This window comes from Cydia splendana, chromosome 2, assembly GCF_910591565.1.
Source record: "Cydia splendana chromosome 2, ilCydSple1.2, whole genome shotgun sequence".
In the NCBI taxonomy this organism is placed as follows: Eukaryota; Metazoa; Arthropoda; class Insecta; order Lepidoptera; family Tortricidae; genus Cydia; species Cydia splendana.
The window spans coordinates 25,653,807-25,670,937 of NC_085961.1; the positions used below are offsets into that span (position 1 = coordinate 25,653,807).

The 17,131-nt window shown below is 35.9% G+C and overlaps 1 protein-coding gene and 1 long non-coding RNA gene across 2 annotated transcripts in view; both read right to left on the reverse strand.

Moving 5' to 3' along the window:
- Positions 1-17,131, reverse strand: part of LOC134806041 (uncharacterized) — a 130,182-nt gene that overhangs the window by 97,737 nt on the left and 15,314 nt on the right. The gene's annotated exons all lie outside the window — the stretch shown is intronic.
- On the reverse strand, positions 4,366-10,870 carry LOC134799742 (peroxidase-like). The gene is made up of 6 exons (XM_063772159.1): positions 10,729-10,870; positions 10,370-10,526; positions 9,557-9,724; positions 8,454-8,652; positions 5,742-5,847; positions 4,366-5,400 (listed from the first exon to the last, which is right to left on the reverse strand). The coding sequence occupies exons 1-6, from the start codon at positions 10,860-10,862 to the stop codon at positions 4,506-4,508; spliced, it is 1,659 nt and encodes a 552-aa protein (XP_063628229.1). The 5' UTR covers positions 10,863-10,870; the 3' UTR covers positions 4,366-4,505.

Sequence of the window (17,131 nt, forward strand, 5' to 3'; positions counted from 1 at the left end):
TAAAAACGACTACTAATATTTTATTCACATTTACCTTCGGCGTTTGAGGTAATGTGCGTAATCAACATTCCAATAATTCTGGCTTCGAGAAGACCGCGGTGGTAAATCGACTCCTCCGTAGTTCACGACCCCAATAACGTCCGGCTCGTACGGAAATGCGGCCATCAAATGTACCAATTTACCCTTCCTCCAAGCCCGGGGCATCTTGGGGTAAAAGAGGCCGTTCCATCTCCGGTATTATGGGAGGGTCGCGATGTTTTTTAACAAAATATTTCAATGGTGGTGTGGGTACTTTTTTTTCGATTTCCGAAAATATTACGAAGAACGGAAGTCTAGTTGCGGGCTGAATAAACATTAAAAAAAAAAAAAAATTCAGCTACCCAACGGCCTGTGGCAAAGGTCTTTATTTTGATACATAAAATTGCATTTATCTTGGCAAATTTTTGTGGTCTGGACTGCTAGAGGATATACATACATATATGTCCTATGGCATAGATACATAGATTACATATTTAGCAAACGAGCATCAAGGTCTAATTGTTTGAATAGCGCTTTTATGTCAAATTCAACTGTCAGTCAAGCTGACAGATTCCCAATTGCCTAAGAAAGACAATCACTTTAATTCGTTATTCAGGCGCTAAACGGAAAATAATGCAATCAGTATTCGCTTTTATTGTTAATTAAATTAAACTTGACGTTTACGCCGTCCGTCTACTCTTCATCTGACAAGGGTAAATGACGTTTATAGTCGTCGTTTTATTGTTCTTTTCAGGGGTTTAAGGGTGGATGGGAAACGGTTGCGTCTAAAAGCCTGTCAGGGTTACTTTAGCATCGGAACTTCTAAGGACACATGTGTTACTCACCTCGTACCAATTCACAACACAGCTTTGCATTTAATAACATCATTCAAAAATATTTCTACTTTACCGATTTCTTCATCTACATTGCCTGCCGGGTGGAGCATCTATAGTTTATACTCTTGCTGTAGACAGCAATGTATGTTAAACGCGGGGAGGGATCATATCGAGAGTTGAACATGATTCTGGTCGTTAGGCTTTCTTCACATGAATATTATTTTCGGTATGGTGACCCGAAACATTTTATCGTGCCCATATGTTGCTGATGACGCGGCTATGAAGTGAATTTTTTGAGACAGATTCTATGTCGTTTTTTTGCGAGATTTCGTATGGTGTTTTATTTATGACGGTATTTTATGGACTTTCTTTAGTAAAAAGCTTTAGTAACTTACCTATAAGTAAGTATATCTAGATATATTATAATAGTAATCTCTCATAGAGTCTGTGCGGAAAGAGAAGAGTCGTGAAATGTATTGGATCCCATACATTCCACGACTCTTCTCTTTCCGCACAAACTCTATATCGCTTTTCAGTTTCAGTGCATGTCAGTTTTGTAGCTAAAATTAAATAATCAATATTTTAAATATGCATCCTGATGTAATGAATGTATAGAAATAGTCACGTGACTTTTCGTAGCATCTGTCATCCCAGTACTTTTTTTCTATTCGTTTGGCGTTTGTCGATATACGATTGCCAGTGGCTAGGCCTTCCGACGTTTGACCGAGTTGTCAATCCAGCGATTTCTTTGTGTGAAGCGCAGAGCTAGCGTAACGGACGCCGAACGGATCGTACATCAAAATGCGGTTCGCGGTATTTTCGCTAGATCTGAAATTGGACACAGCTTAACCCGATCTATTTTTCAAGCAACATCTGATACAAACCAACTTGGACTCACAAAAGAAACTTGCAGAATTCCTAGGGCTTACATAATAAGTAGGCAAAGAGTCGTAAATTTTATGTGCCTTAGTTCAGCGTTTCACTGTGTACTGATGAGTCAGAAAGGTCAGGTCGGTATGCGGTCATCTTACTTACGTGTGGAATTTATGTGTTATCTTGAACGAAAGGTGAGAAGGGTGCTTTAATTAGGCCTAGTTTCGTATGAGCCAAGTAATAAGGAGTCGAAGTTTCATCGTATTATAGAACATATAATATGGTTAAAATTATACCTAAGTATATACTTATAGCTTATGCTTAAATCCAGGTTTAAGGTACCTAAATCCACACCGCAATTAAGCTAGCTTGTGGGCGGGGCACATTGCCCGTAGAACCGATGGCCGTTGGGGCGGAAAGGTTCTCGAGTGGCGACCACGTACCGGAAGGCGCAGCGTGGGTAAACCCCCCATAAGGTGGACTGACGACCTGGTTAAGGTCGCAGGAGTCCGCTGGATGCGGGCGGCGCACGACCGGTCATTGTGGCACTCTTTGGGGAGGCCTATGTCCAGCAGTGGACGTCCTCTGGCTGATATGATGATGTTGATGATGAATTAACTTTTGTGAAGCAAATGGTGAGCACACTGTGCAGCAAATAACTAGGTAAGTTACCTAACGTTACAGATTAAATCTACTGACAGAACGTTAAGTAGGTATACCTAAGTATACATCGTAATAATTGCTACATTTACAATTGATATTGAAAATTGGTTAAAATTATAAGCTATCGGTCAAAATTACCTACGGCCACAAAAAAACCTATTCCTCTGCTCTATAAGTACAAATCCTTTTGCAGGTAAAATCGGGTCAGTAGTCCTAACTCCAAGGTGGTACACATAGGTAACATGAGATACCCACACACATAGACTGCTAAAATCATCACCCTTCCTTTTGGTTTTCAAATCAAATCAAATATCATTTATTATCAGGCAACTAAGGCCCATAAATACATACCTTACAAACTACACTGCTGCTACACTGTTGCTGTAGAGAGATAAAAAAAGAAAACAGTGCACATTTGAAGAAATCCTAGTTTTCCTTCTAATCCGTGCATTTATTTCGGCAAAACATGAAAACTGAATATCAACTCAAGGTAAAAAAAGGAACTAAACTTGTTTAGTCCCGCTGTAATTGCGCCGAGGGTTCGCCAAGATAAGCTCGTTTCTTTTTAATTTTCCTTCTGGAAATTACTTTAGGTCTTTCCGTGTTGAATAAATGAGCACCGTTGCACTAGCTAGTAGCTTTTTTAATTTATTTCATTACCGCGGAAGAGATCTCGGACTGCAGCCGAGAAATGCTCGGGTTAAAGTGGACTCCTTAATTTGAAAGACTAGGCACGGCGCAAATTCAATGGGGTTAGATTTTTTTTATAACATGTAACCATTTCAATACGTTCAGGAAAACTACCAACTTGTAAGCGCCATTGGTCGGCCACTTTCTTAGCTTAACTTCACGGCGACAGATAGGTAGGTCCAAAATACTTATTTCAGCGTATTATGTTACAGGGTATGTATCAGGTAAATATAATATTTTCATTTAACTAGATAATGGTATGACGCTAATTAAGACAACTGATAATCTCAACGCGCACGCGAAATGTAACATTCATCTACTTTCATAAACATCATAAGACACTTTTCATGAACATATTCATTTATTTATTTTAATTTTATAGTATGTCCGTTTAAACACTGATCTGAAATTATAATCTCGGCCGAAATGTACACGCTGTAGGTAGGTATTATGTATTCCAGCGGTCGTGCAATCCTTTGTGCAATCAAAATGAAATTCCAATCATTACTTCATTTTCGATTTCATTTGATATTTTGACGAATGCTTCCTTTACAACGAAACCTGCTGCTTAAAATGAAACGGTATAATATATGCAATCAAAATAACTACCTACAGTATAAATTAAATTTAACAAATTCTAGCCGCCTTAGCCACCAATTCTACGCGACAGTCGGATTAAGGTTTATTCTGTTCATTATGTTCATTTTATAAGAAAACTAAGGTGTACTGGTGCTCGACGCGGTCCCAGTACATGTCATCTTGAAACTTAAGTCATTGTCAATAGAGATGATAGCAAGGTGTCATCTATTGAGCATTAGCATGTCGAGCACTAGTACGTTTACCTTATAAGCTATATTGTTTAATATTTGGAACATACGTGTATTTTGAAAGCCGCTATACTTTGTATAGAAGTTAAAATTTACACGTAAGTAACTAAAAGTGAAAAAGCTTTTTATAGTCAACCATTATTGCACATTATAATAACATAATGAAAATTAATATTTTGCGAGTTAGAAATAAATAAAGGATATTTTATCAACGTAGGGGTATATGTAATATCACCATTTATGATACCTACTCCTTCACAGAGTAAGTTAAATTCTATAATCTATTACTATTCACATAAGTTACAAAATAAAAAATTGACTAATTTTGACATTATAATTAACTAAAAGCTACAAACTGCCAAAAACAATAAAATAGACCGTTGAGTTTGTTCACATTATTTATTTATATGCAGTTTGTATTTTTCTTTTATGTAATAAGTAATAATTTTGATCTTAAAAATGCATATATTATACGCCACAATGTCAAAGATAATGAATAACTGCCAAGGAGGCGTATTATTTTACGAATAATTTGGGGTGAATGAGATTTTCAGATTTGGATAGGTACGTTGTACATTTAAAATTAATGAACAGATATTTATATAAAACTTGGTAATAATGGCGAAATGTCCGCGGAATTTGATTGATACATTTGATGACCAGTACTAGCAAATATCTGACCATTCAAATTATGAGGAGTCAGAGGCAGCTGATTTCTATTTATCCATTCATTATTATCGACGTGGACGTTTTTGGCGAGCGTATGGCGATTATTTTCTCCTTTATCAATAGTTTTCTCTCCATAGTTGCGATTATTATCATTCGTAGAATGCTTTAATGTCAAATAATTGAAAGCGTTTTGATTATTAATGAATTTACCGTCATCTTGCATTTTATGATTGTTATTGTGGTGGTTGTCTTCGTCACTGTCGTCCAAAGAATACTTTAATGCCAAAAATTCAGATTCATGATGTTTTTTAGTGGGGCCGTAGACCGCACCTTCAAATTTTCCGTATTTATTAATAGTCCAATGGTCCGAATTAGGTCCAGGTTTACTTACAAGAAGTGTCATTTCTTCTTTTTGTTGACCGGTATTATCAAATGGAGTACGATGCAAGGTTTCTTTATGTTCTTTTATAGTATTTTGTCTCTCATTATTATTTTCATTATTTAGATTCATAGACCACTGTAGAACTTGTTCATTTTTTCCATCATTTTTTGTATTCTCAATCATTGGCCAAGCAACTCCTCCGCCGATTTTAACTAGTTTTGGCAAAGGCTGAATATTTTTATTTTCGATGTTACTACCTTTATTTTTTACAGCCCATTCCATTTGGTTTTCTTCTTTATTATTAAATAAATTGTTTCCGTTATAAACTCCTTGCTTGTTCTCTTCATTAGTAGGTGTGGGATGTTTATCGTTATAACAACTATTGTCTTTCCACTTTTTAATATCCAAACCAGGAATATGAGTACATGGCACGTGTTCATTGCTGTAAAATATAGGAATACAAAAACGCATTATTTAAATCACAAAGGCTACCTAAGCAATACTATTTATTATTTAACATGTAATTAGGTATTAACTAAACAGCGAAACCAGTCTATTAAGTTTTAAGACGTAATTACGTCTCCAGTAATCTGGTCCCTTTCATTACGAAAGATTGTAGGTATCTACATAGTCATAGGAACGCACAATCATACAGTCGAACTTAGCGGTAGAATGTAGTAGCGAAGACAAATATTAATCCGACCAATTAAATTCATGACAATTGTAATAATAATGACGCTTTGATGATATTAGTTGAATAATTCATTGATTATGTATACTCACTGAGGCCCGACAAGTTCGAACGCATGCGGCTGAATGAACTTGATCGCATCCGCGTTGTCACACGCGAAACGAGCAATGTTAGTCTTCCTGACCTCGTGCAATTGAGCTGTGAATAAATTTAACGTTTTTTTTATTACCAATACAAACAATGCACCGGTGAAATAGTTCGATTCGAATAAATTGGTGTCAGTCGTGAATTGGGTTTAAACGGTAATCAAGCTTCGCCATCGGGCAAATGTACAGTTTGATAGTTTTTTTTTTGCTAGTACGTTGGATGAAGCGTTACATATTATTCTGTTTTATGAACATAAGTATGAACAAAAGGTTTTGTACCTACTTATAGAAATCGTAATTATCATTCAAAATCATTTTCCACGTGACTACTTATATTCAGTAAATATGCATTTATTAAAAGAGTGATAATGTGTTCATTATCACTCATTTAAAAAATGCAATAATTAAAGGCAATTAAATTATACATGTACATCTAAATATTACTTTTTAGCATATAAAAATAACTGAACCGGGGGTCTAGCCAAGATGCCAATCGTTTAATTCTACTCCTTATTTTTTTTTGTTTTTTATTCATACCTACTCGGTTAGTGATCATAGACCAAGCATTACGCACCTTACAACCAGTAAGATTACCTTATAGTTATGTACTAGTAGTAGGAGATCCCACATATATGGTCGACCTTCACCAATCTGTCTGACGGATGAAACTATGAAAGAAAATATGTTCCAGAACATAAATAAATAGGGTTGCCTAAAGAAATATGGTCAAGGCTATTTTTAATAAATTTTTGAAAAAACAATTTTTTCCGGCAAATTTCATCGATTTGTCTGACGAACGAAATAAGTTTCAATGGAAAGTATACAACTTGTACAACATAAATCAACTAGGTTGCCTCTCTTTTTCCGGTCACTATTAGGTGGTTGCCGTGTTTAAAGAGGTGATTTTATATCGATAATTGCACTCATCTGTCTGACGCTTGAATTATACATCAAAATGATGGTAATTTTATTGCAAATACAATGGTATAGGGTTGCCTGCGAAAATCCGGTCACAAATAAGGGTTGCCAGGCTTTTAATTAAAATAAGAAGGGAAGACTTTTAGCGATAACTCATAAACGGCTTAACTGATCAAGTCTGTCTTAATTTTATTTGATTAAGTTTTATAAGCACTATTTTTATGATTTTTTCCATATTTTTTGGACAGATGGTTCAAAAGTTATAAGGAAAAACCTTTTTATTTTCTTTCTAAACGATTATTTCCGAAATGATTCACTTTATCAAGAAATATTGTTTAAAGACCCGTATTTATTTTGAAAGATCTATCCAACGACACCCCACACTATAAGGTTGAAACGATAAAAATATTGTCACACACATTTTGTTTCTTTCAAAGCGATTATTTCCGAAAATAATCACTTTATCAAAAAATGTTCTTCTAAACCCCTTATTCATTTTGAAAGACCTTTCCAACAACATCCCACACCATAGAGTTGACATGAAAAAAAATAATCGTCACGTACATTTTGTTTCTTTCGAGGCGATTATTTCCTAAAATAATCACTTTATAAAAAAAATGTTTCTTTGAAGAACCCTATTTATTTTAAAACTCATATCAAATGACATCTTACAACACAGGTATCAAACGAAAAAAAAGAAAAAAAAATTAATGTGACCATTTTTTTCGCTTCAGCCCTATAGTGTGACATGTCGTTGGATAGGTCTTTTGAAATAAATACGGTTTTTACAAAACATTTTTTGATAAAGTGAATATATTAGGAAATAATCGACTCGATAGAAACAAAATGTAAACGAGGATTTTTTTTTCGTGTCAACCCTATAGTATGGGATGTTGTTGGAAAGGTCTTTCAAAATGAATAGGGGTTTTAGGAGAACATTTTTTGATAAGGTGAATATTTTCGGAAATAATCGCTTTGAAAGAAACAAAATGTGTGTGACAATTTTTTTATCGTTTCAACCTTATAGTGTGAAGTGTCGTTGGATAGGTCTTTCAAAATAAATAGGGGTATTTAAACAACATGTCTTGATAAAGTGAATCATTTCGGAAATAATCATTTAGAAAGAAAAAAAAAGGTTTACCTTCTTACTTTTGAACCATCTGTCCAAAAAATATGGAAAAAATCATGAAAATAGTGCTTATAAAACTTAATCAAATAAAATTAAAACAAACTTGATCAGTTAAGCCGTTTATGAGTTATCGCTAAAAGTCTTCCCTTCTTATTTTAATTAAAAGTCTGGCAACCCTTATTTGTGACCGGATTTTCGCAGGCAACCCTATACCATTGTATTTGCAATAAAATTACCATCATTTTGATGTATAATTCAAACGTCAGACAGATGAGTGCAATTATCGATATAAAATCACCTGTTTAAAGTTTAAACACGGCAACCACATAATAGTGACCGGAAAAATATAGGCAACCTAGTTGATTTATGTTGCACAAGTTGTATACTTTCCATTGAAACTTATTTCGTTCGTCAGACAAATCGGTGAAATTTCCCGAAAAAAATTTTTTTTTTATTTTTTTTTTTAAATTGCCTTGACCATATTTCTTTAGGCAACCCTATTTATTTATGTTCTGGAACATATTTTCTTTCATATTTTCATAGTTTCATCCGTCAGACAGATTGGTGAAGGTCGACCATATGTGGGATCTCCTACTATAGTAAGTACTTACGCAAAGTAAAACTGTGGAATTGATGGCCCCTCTCGAACCAGAAGCGGTCAGCGTATCTATACAGCTGCAGCTGTTTCGTCATGATACAAAAGAGTGTAGGGCCGACGTACGTGTCAGGCAAGTGGTTCTCGCTCATTAAACCAGCTAACAGGTCAATGTCCTCTATTTGCACGTATAACCTCCTTAGAGCTTCTATTTTCTAGAAAAAAAAAATAGAAAACGCTGCAGAAAATTACATCTACCTATACAAAATCTTTACCGTGGTCCAAACCTCGGGCCACCAGTTGGTAATAGTAGGATGTAGTGGGTATCAAACATAACTAAATAATAAGTTTAAAATTAATTGTTTACCTTACTCCGGTAAACCGTCTTATAAGACGTTTCTGTGAGAAAATATATGATTTATGTTTTTATTCCATTCCGGGGCATTCCAACGCTAACTGTTTATATTTATATTCAAGTATACTTAACCTCGGGATAAAAAAAATAAAGCTGAAGCTAATAGCAATTATATCAACTCAATTACTTTAGTAATCACAAGAAAAGAAACAGTAAAATTGTTTCTTATTTTAGACACTTTATGTAGAAGAGAGCCTGAGAATAACAGCTAATGATTTTTTTACACCTATCATCATTTAAAATTTGCCGTGACCGCAGACAGTCTGGGTTGTATATATAGCTACCCGCCCACTCACTTTCTAAATATAAAAGCTTAATAAGCTTTATATTTCATTGTTTATGAATTCCATTCGAAGATAAAATAAATCGTATGAATTAAATCTGTATTTGTTTTTACAACCACAAATTATCTCGAATAAGAAAATGAAATTTCTGTGGCTACGGGTGCTAGACCCAGCTTTAGAGCATAACGAACTGATAACTTTATTTAACCTTGTAATTCATAATGTAAGTATCTCGCTTACTAATTGTAAAAAAGGTATAAGTCTACAGTCTGTGATAATGAGAAATTACACCCCACCCCACGGCAAGCACGCTTCCGCCTTTGGTGCAAAGTTCGGTGACCCTTCTCCCGCATGCCTATTAGCTTAAATGTTAAGAACATGTGTGCAGACTCTAGGTGACACAGAATTCAATAAAAATACCTCATGATCCATGACGTCTTCAAAATCTTCAAATTTTCTCGCTGGTTTCATACCGCAGATATGTCTGTAATCATTGTATCCTCTTATACCTAAATCTCTTCCCCGCTGTATGTCCAATGTTGGTAGGTCTGCAGCTCGTTGCAAATCTCCGTAGTATTTTTCTGAGATCTTAAGTAACAAATAATGACCGATTCAAACTTGAAACAATTAAGAAATGTTGAAAATACTTTGAAATTAAGATACCGAAGTTCTTTTGAACACTGACCCTCCCAGTTTGAGTGGGATTGAATACCTATATATTTTTTGTTAAGACAGATGCATAAAATGTTTTTTTTTTTCTAGGACTCATAAGCTAAATAGCTTGAACTTTAAATTAGGTAATTAAGCGGTAATAATTTTTATGTTCTATTTTGACATGTACCTAATGGCCCATAACCTGTATCTTTTATTGTGTTCTATGAGTGAATGTCATAATCACTGCAAGCAATAGTGTTTCCACTACATTTATTTAGAAACACGTCATATAGGACTAGCAATGACTTTTTAAATAGGTTCCTACTTAAAACAAGATTAACAATGAGTTATTGATTTCGTCCAGGAGGTGAAAATCCTAATAGGTACGCGAACTCGCGTTCGATTTTAGTTAAATTACCGACTATTGAGGTTAGGTACATCGAATTCAGCTGACCGATCAAATTGGTACCGCAATGTAATGAAACTCGTATACGAGTTCTCGCACCGTCTAAATGAGTCCAAGTAAAATATCTAGTAAATATTTATTTGAGGTACCTACAGATTATAAAAGTATCTCACCTCGGGATCCTGGATGTCATCTATTCTGGCTGCGTGTTGGTAGAATGTACCCCTGTTTATTTTCTCAAAATTCTTATCCTGCTCGATAAGACTTTGTCTGAAGGTCGTGTTGCTGACGGAGAACTCCCTGTCGTAGTGGTATTTTTCATCGTACAACCTACAAATTAATGTTTTTTTATGGAATTTAGATAAAATCATGAATGGTTTCATTTTGGTAAAATTTTATGATAAATAATAAAGTATATTATTTATCATAAAAGCAACCCGCAAGCAACCAAACAACCAAGGATTTTTTCCAAGGTGAATAGAGGCCTTTAGGTTAAAAAAAATAGCTTTGAATCGATATTGTCATGATTTACTTGATTCTGCCATCCAGCATGGTATGGAAGTATCTGACGGCGATCTCAAACTCTGCGTAGACCAGCGGAACAGCGCTCTCATCGTACGCCGTCACATATTGCACGTGTTCCGATATTAGCCCGTATTTTAACATGTTCTTATAGCCTAGGGAATAAAAGGATTTTAGACGACATGTACCTATTATACAAACAAACAACAAACAAATGTAAACCATGTCAAAAAAAAACATATTTTAAGAACGAACATGTGACATTTTAATTGAATGTTTGAAACTATGATACTGAATGCTAATTTCGATAACTAACCCAATATTTTTGGTAGTAGTTCGTACATAAGAATATTTTGCGCTGTGGCAATATTAATTTGTCTTGCTACTTTGAAGAGGCGATCGACCTTCCAGCAAGGGTTCAGCTTGTACAGGGCATGTGCCAACCGGTTGTGCTCCCTCATGAAGAAAATTACGAACGTTGTCGTTCGCAAGTCAAAGTTACCGGCTTCGGGAACTCCTGCATATGCAAAAATTATAATTCTATAATCATTTTTGGAGCTGAAATTTAATTAACTCTTAGAAAAGTGAACAAGTCGTATAAACAAAACAACGAACGGTGAAGAATTAGACTGATTATAACAATATTAAAATCCTGTTAGGCTCTTACCAAACACGTAACATCTACTTTCGTTGTTCATGTTTTGCAGACATATAGTATTGTTCAAGTTGGTCATGTTGATAAGTTTCATCAAAGTTGGGATGTAATCATCTAGTTCTTCGTCCACTGGAGATGTTATAGCGTCGATGAGTCCGCCTGTTGTTGGTAAACTTATAGGTACGACTCCTTGGCGGCGGCGGCGGTTTGTAGGTGGCATGTTTCCAAAGGTGCCTAAATTTCCTAACAATTGCGGGTTTAAGCTTATCAAGCTCGCAAGCATTTCCGGATTTAGCTTGGAAAGATTTTCAAGCATCTGCTGGTTGGTCAAATTTAGGTTGCCTAATCTTTCAGGATTAAGCACTGCAAGATTATTCAACATTTGAGAATTTAACAGTGTTAAATTCTGTAGCATTGATAAAACTCCTTGCATATTCTCCAAAGTAAACATACTTCCTAGCATTCCTCTATTACTAGTCAAAGTAGAATTTTGCCACATTGGGGAGTTATTGAACATTGGTCCATTCAGCATCATAAAATTAAATAACATATTTTGGCGGCTTTGCATTGTCATATTTTGCCACATAGAAGAATTTGACATTTGCTGGTTTAACATCGTAAGATTTGCTAAGACTGCGGGATCCATCAACGAGAGCAAATTGTCTAAATCTGTTGTGTTGATTGCCGTTAGATTAGCTAAGGGCACATATCGGAAGCCTCTGTATTCTAGTTTTAAGAAACCATGCTCGTACACTCTGACTGCATTTTCACTTCTATCATCGACACCGTATATTGTAGAAAGATCTATAAGCGGTGTTTGAAAATTTATCTAAAATAAGAAAATAGTGTTATAATTCATTGACAATATTAAGTTTAGGATCGAATATATTTATATGCAGTTGTTAGATGGTTAATTATAATTAACAAAAAAAATATTGGCTAAATATTGTTAGGGTTCCGTACCCAAAGGGTAAAACGGGACCCTATTACTAAGACTCCGCTGTCCGTTCGTCCGTCCGTCCGTCCGTCTGTCACCAGGCTGTATCTCACGAACCGTTATAGCTAGACAGTTGAAATTTTCACAGATGATGTATTTCTGTTGCCGCTATAACAACAAATACTAAAAACAGAATAAAATAAAGATTTACATAAGTGGGGCTCCCATACAACAAACGTGATTTTTGACCGAAGTTAAGCAACTTCGGGCGGGGTCAGTACTTGGATGGGTGACCGTTTTTATAGATACTGGTACGGAACCCTTCGTGTGCGAGTCCGACTCCCACTTAGCCGGTTTTTATATTCCTTGTTTTTCTTTTCGTACTGGTAACCTAAGCTAGCGTTTTTATGACCTCTGAATCGAGCAGTTACCTACATTGAATTACATAAACTTAGTTAAAAGCCAAAGGGTACTCAGACACATTTTGCGAAGTTGGTTTAAGGCATTAACAGCAACACTGATCAGTTAAGGGTACATGGTGGTCTGTAGACTTTAATGGCGTTATTCATCAACCCTTGTCAAGTCTAACAAGCCTTTGATAATCGTTTGTCCTTATCCGTCTTTCGATATTTCTGTTTATTTGAAAGGAATAAAATTTAACAGAGTTTTGCTAAATTATATGAATAAGTCCGCAATAACTTTCCCTAATTTTCAATCGATGAGATGTGTTCATCGTAAATAATGTGCAATTAGTTTCAAAACTACCTATAGTAGTATTTATGTTTATATTCCGCCTACATTTTTGTTACCTGTTCAGGTGTATACGTATCGTTGATACAGCCATCATCCTGGAAGGTCTCCGCTCTCGAAAAATTCAAACAGCGTATATCAGTCACTCTGAGATAAGGATCATCATTAGGAACTAGTATAGGCTTGCATCGAGGGTCCAACCGCCCTTCAGGCTGGCAACAGTACGGTCGATATCTTAGATAATCATCTGAAACAGGAGACAATTATGTATTATGTACCTTAAACCGTAACCTTACCTGCGGGCTGTAATAAGCAAAGTCTGAATCCACTACTTCAATATAAATAATAATGAAAAAGTTTGCTATCAATACTCCAATAAAAATTAAATTAAAACACTGTCATAAAAATATAAACTCATAGGTTTTCGTCTATGTACATATTAAGGTGATGTTCCGTTTCCAACGACAGCTGCACTGCCGTGGCGACTCGTTGGTGTTACTGTCAATTTGCATAGTAAAATGAATGACAATCCCAATTGACAGTATCGTCGCGACGGTAGTTGGAACTGTCGTTGGAAATGGAACGTTACCTCCAGCAGATCGGGGAATTACGCTGCGTCTTACGTAAGCGAACAACTCGCGAACGCGACGCCGGCGCTGCGGGCCCAAGATCGCCCACGTAGGACACTTCTATATGTATCAAAGGATTGATTCACCCCGCGCCGCATCGCTTCGCTTTGCGTTCGCGTGTTGTTCGCATACGTAGTACGCTGCGTTACTAAGAGGACGCGGCAAATATTCGCCATTCATGCCTTTTGTATATGTACAGTCAACGGTAAAAATAGGGGTGTACAAATCATCTCAAAAATATGTCCCATAACTCTTATGTCAGTGAATTAAGAACTATGGGACATATTTTTGAGTAAGTTGTCTACACCCATATTTTTACCGTTGACTGTACCTATAGTTACGAGTAAGTGTTCACTTACAAGGTCCATTAAGTAAACTGACATCAAGATGGATGAACTCGAGATAATGGTAGGCGCCTATGGTGAACTCATGTTTGTCGACCACTCGTCCATCGGTCTGCAGCGTCGTGCGGACTCGCCGAGCAGAAGGCAAATCGCCACCATTTCTGTCTCTGCGGATATCTCGTCTGTCTGAAAATATTTTTTGCTTTCTTAGTTTGACGCGACACCTTAGACCTACTTTATTTAATTTTTGTAAAACAAGGTGATGTTCGGATGCCGACTTGCATTACTTTTGCGATATTATTTCTGTGACACTGAAGCGGGAGATGTCATTGTTAATTTGGCGATTACGTTTAGGTAGTACTTGCGTTCAATTCGTCACTCCTTTGGGATACAAATAATGCAAAATAAAATTTAACAACTTTGATTTTTCTGGAAATTTTACATGTAAGTACATATACTCTATAATTTCATTTAAAATAATTTTAAAATTCACCATTGGCATAATCCGGATTCATCAATCTTAAGTACGGGCCTCTAGCAGATCCTCTCGTGGGAAAGTGGTAATTGTTGCATGTCCCGTCGATCCGACTGCCTTCATGGGGAGTGCAATGCCTTACCAATATCGTGCAGTTTCTGTGCATAAAAAGTATAAAGTAAGTATTAGTAAGTGTATGTTTAATTTATTAGGTATTTTGTTAAGTTTCTAGGTTTCTTTCATTTCTGTTTCTTTTTAATACAACTCTTGGATTAAATCTTTTCACAATCACGGGGACTGACGATTTACAAAGGTAAAAAAAAAATGCGTCAGCATTTTCACACAGTATACATTTTGTATGGACAGTTTCATAAACTGACAACCAATATCAAAAACTAGAACACTTTTTTCTTTATCAATAGGTCTCATGATTCTGAGTCGAAACAACCCAAGATTTATTAGTTTTTCGAAAAAAAAGTAAATTGTAGGTACTATTTAATCGTACCTACCTGACTAACAAGTTTCGTAAATGTTATGTTATTTACCACATCGTCCTGCGCGCAAAACGACGTCATTTTTACGTCATCCGCGCCAAAAGTTCGAGCCCAGGCCGCGTAGCCAGCATGCCAATCACTTACGCTCCGTAGCGATCGAAACGCAACTGTTACTGACCCACTAATATGGAAGAGTGATGGAGAGACACAAAGCGTTTCGTTGTCGAAGCGATAGAGATTGTCACCTTGGCTAGGCCGGCTAGTCTTAACAATAATAAGTTGTTTGGCACCGGATGAGGCACGATTATTAAGAGTCAATGGATATGAGTAGTAATAAATTCTTACGAGTACGTAGTATTTCCTCCATTATAAATTTCCGGATTGGTCGCGTTTCCACTATATCTATCGTAACGAAAGTCCGTTGAGCGTGAAAGCGCTATCAATGAAACAAATATAACCGAAGACACAAACTTCATTTTACAACTAGTATGACCACTTCACTGGCCCGTTTCGGTGTGTTGACTAACTGCAGTTAAACTTCGACGTTTGTTCCACACGCAATCGACCAAATTACGACAGAGATAAGTAATATCCTTTTTCAGCAATAGAGTGGATATAGTGTTTTGCCAAATCATACAGAAGTCAATCAATATCTACACTTGTCAATCACTGGTGGATCAATACACAGCTGTCTCGAGCAATTTTACGGCAACTCTTATGAAACCAAAAACCCATGTGACTTGACAAATTGACAAAACTGAAGGAAGTTTCGTACGGTGTGTTTGCGTCGTTTGCTACTTTCTCATATCCAATACATATATACTGAGTGAATTTCATACTAAACAGACTTTCCCATGGGACTAACCTCATAGTCGAGAAAATACGTTGGTACATAACGAAAATGAAACGTGATTTTGGGGTCGCGTCGACTCCGGGCCCTCAATGTGTACATTATATTTTTTTTCTCTGGATATCCAGATATCCATCCGTGAGTTCAAGTCTCACCCAAGTCAGTAATTTTTCCACTTTTAAATTTATTCGTAACATATTACTTATAGCAAAGACATATGTAACTTCGTATAAGACGAATAAAGTCTAAGGAAAAAACGTGCCTCGGAATTCAAGTGAAAGTCATTCTCGAATAGATGGCGCACACACCTTTAGCCTATCCTCGGCTAGATGGCGTGACGACACCGTTTCATATTTAACAATTTTAACACATAGATATCAGTGAATGAACATGGATCAAAATGATATAAAAATAATAAAATCATTTATCCATATATATACATTTTTTGATAACTTTATACGTTTTCATTTTGAGTTTTAGTCGTGTTTCGATAGATGGCAGTAAATTTACAGTGACTACAAAATTTACAATGACAGGACCCCTCTATACTATCTATTCTTTTTGCTTATAGATTAATTGATAATACATAAAATTGTCTTCGTGCAAAAGAAGTCTTAGCTGTATGAGGTTATTTTACTACCGAATATGGATTACCGGTTTTTAATAAGTTATCATCGTTTTTTAATCTTTTGTGAACCTTAAGAACACTATTAAGTTATTTATTTTTAACATACCTACACAATAAACAAATTTTACAGCCTTGAAATTTTGCCAAACTGCAGAACAGTTTATAAAGTATGTAAAGCGCATTGTATGCACATCGGCATCACATCATCGGCAAACGTCGACAGTGCTGTATCTTATTTTTTTACCCAGATGTACCTTTAGGACAGATCGTTGCGCCTGCTCAAGTCAAGAAGCTATCTAGTAGCAACAAAAACAAGTTTATAAATCCAACATGAAACATGAACCTGACCCGCTTACTTTTTTCGGCTATTCGAACAAAACACGCTATCCTTTGAACGTGAACACAACTCCCATAATTCAAACCTCATTAGGCGACAAAAAAGGTAAACTTCAGCAAAAAACATAATATAAAACGGACGTAGAATCAGGTTGGAAAGCGCACAGAGTTTCGGTTGTATAAAAATACAGTTATTTCTGCCTAAAAATGGATAAAGTTTTATTTACATTACGAAAGCGTCACGGATTCAACCGCAGTGTCTCGTTTTGAGAAAAAAGTTTTAATGAGTTTTTTTCTGGTTCCAAGTGGAGTAGC

Bases quoted from the DNA above. Each gene is read 5' to 3' on its own strand.
- LOC134799742 (XM_063772159.1), bottom strand. From the start codon at position 10,862: ATGTTAAAATACGGGCTAATATCGGAACACGTGCAATATGTGACGGCG. The intron at 9,725-10,369 runs GTGAGATACTTT...TTGTTACTTAAG, and splicing joins ATGACATCCAGGATCCCGAG to ATCTCAGAAAAATACTACGG. The intron at 8,653-9,556 runs GTATTTTTATTG...TTTTTTTTCTAG, and splicing joins AAGACGTCATGGATCATGAG to AAAATAGAAGCTCTAAGGAG.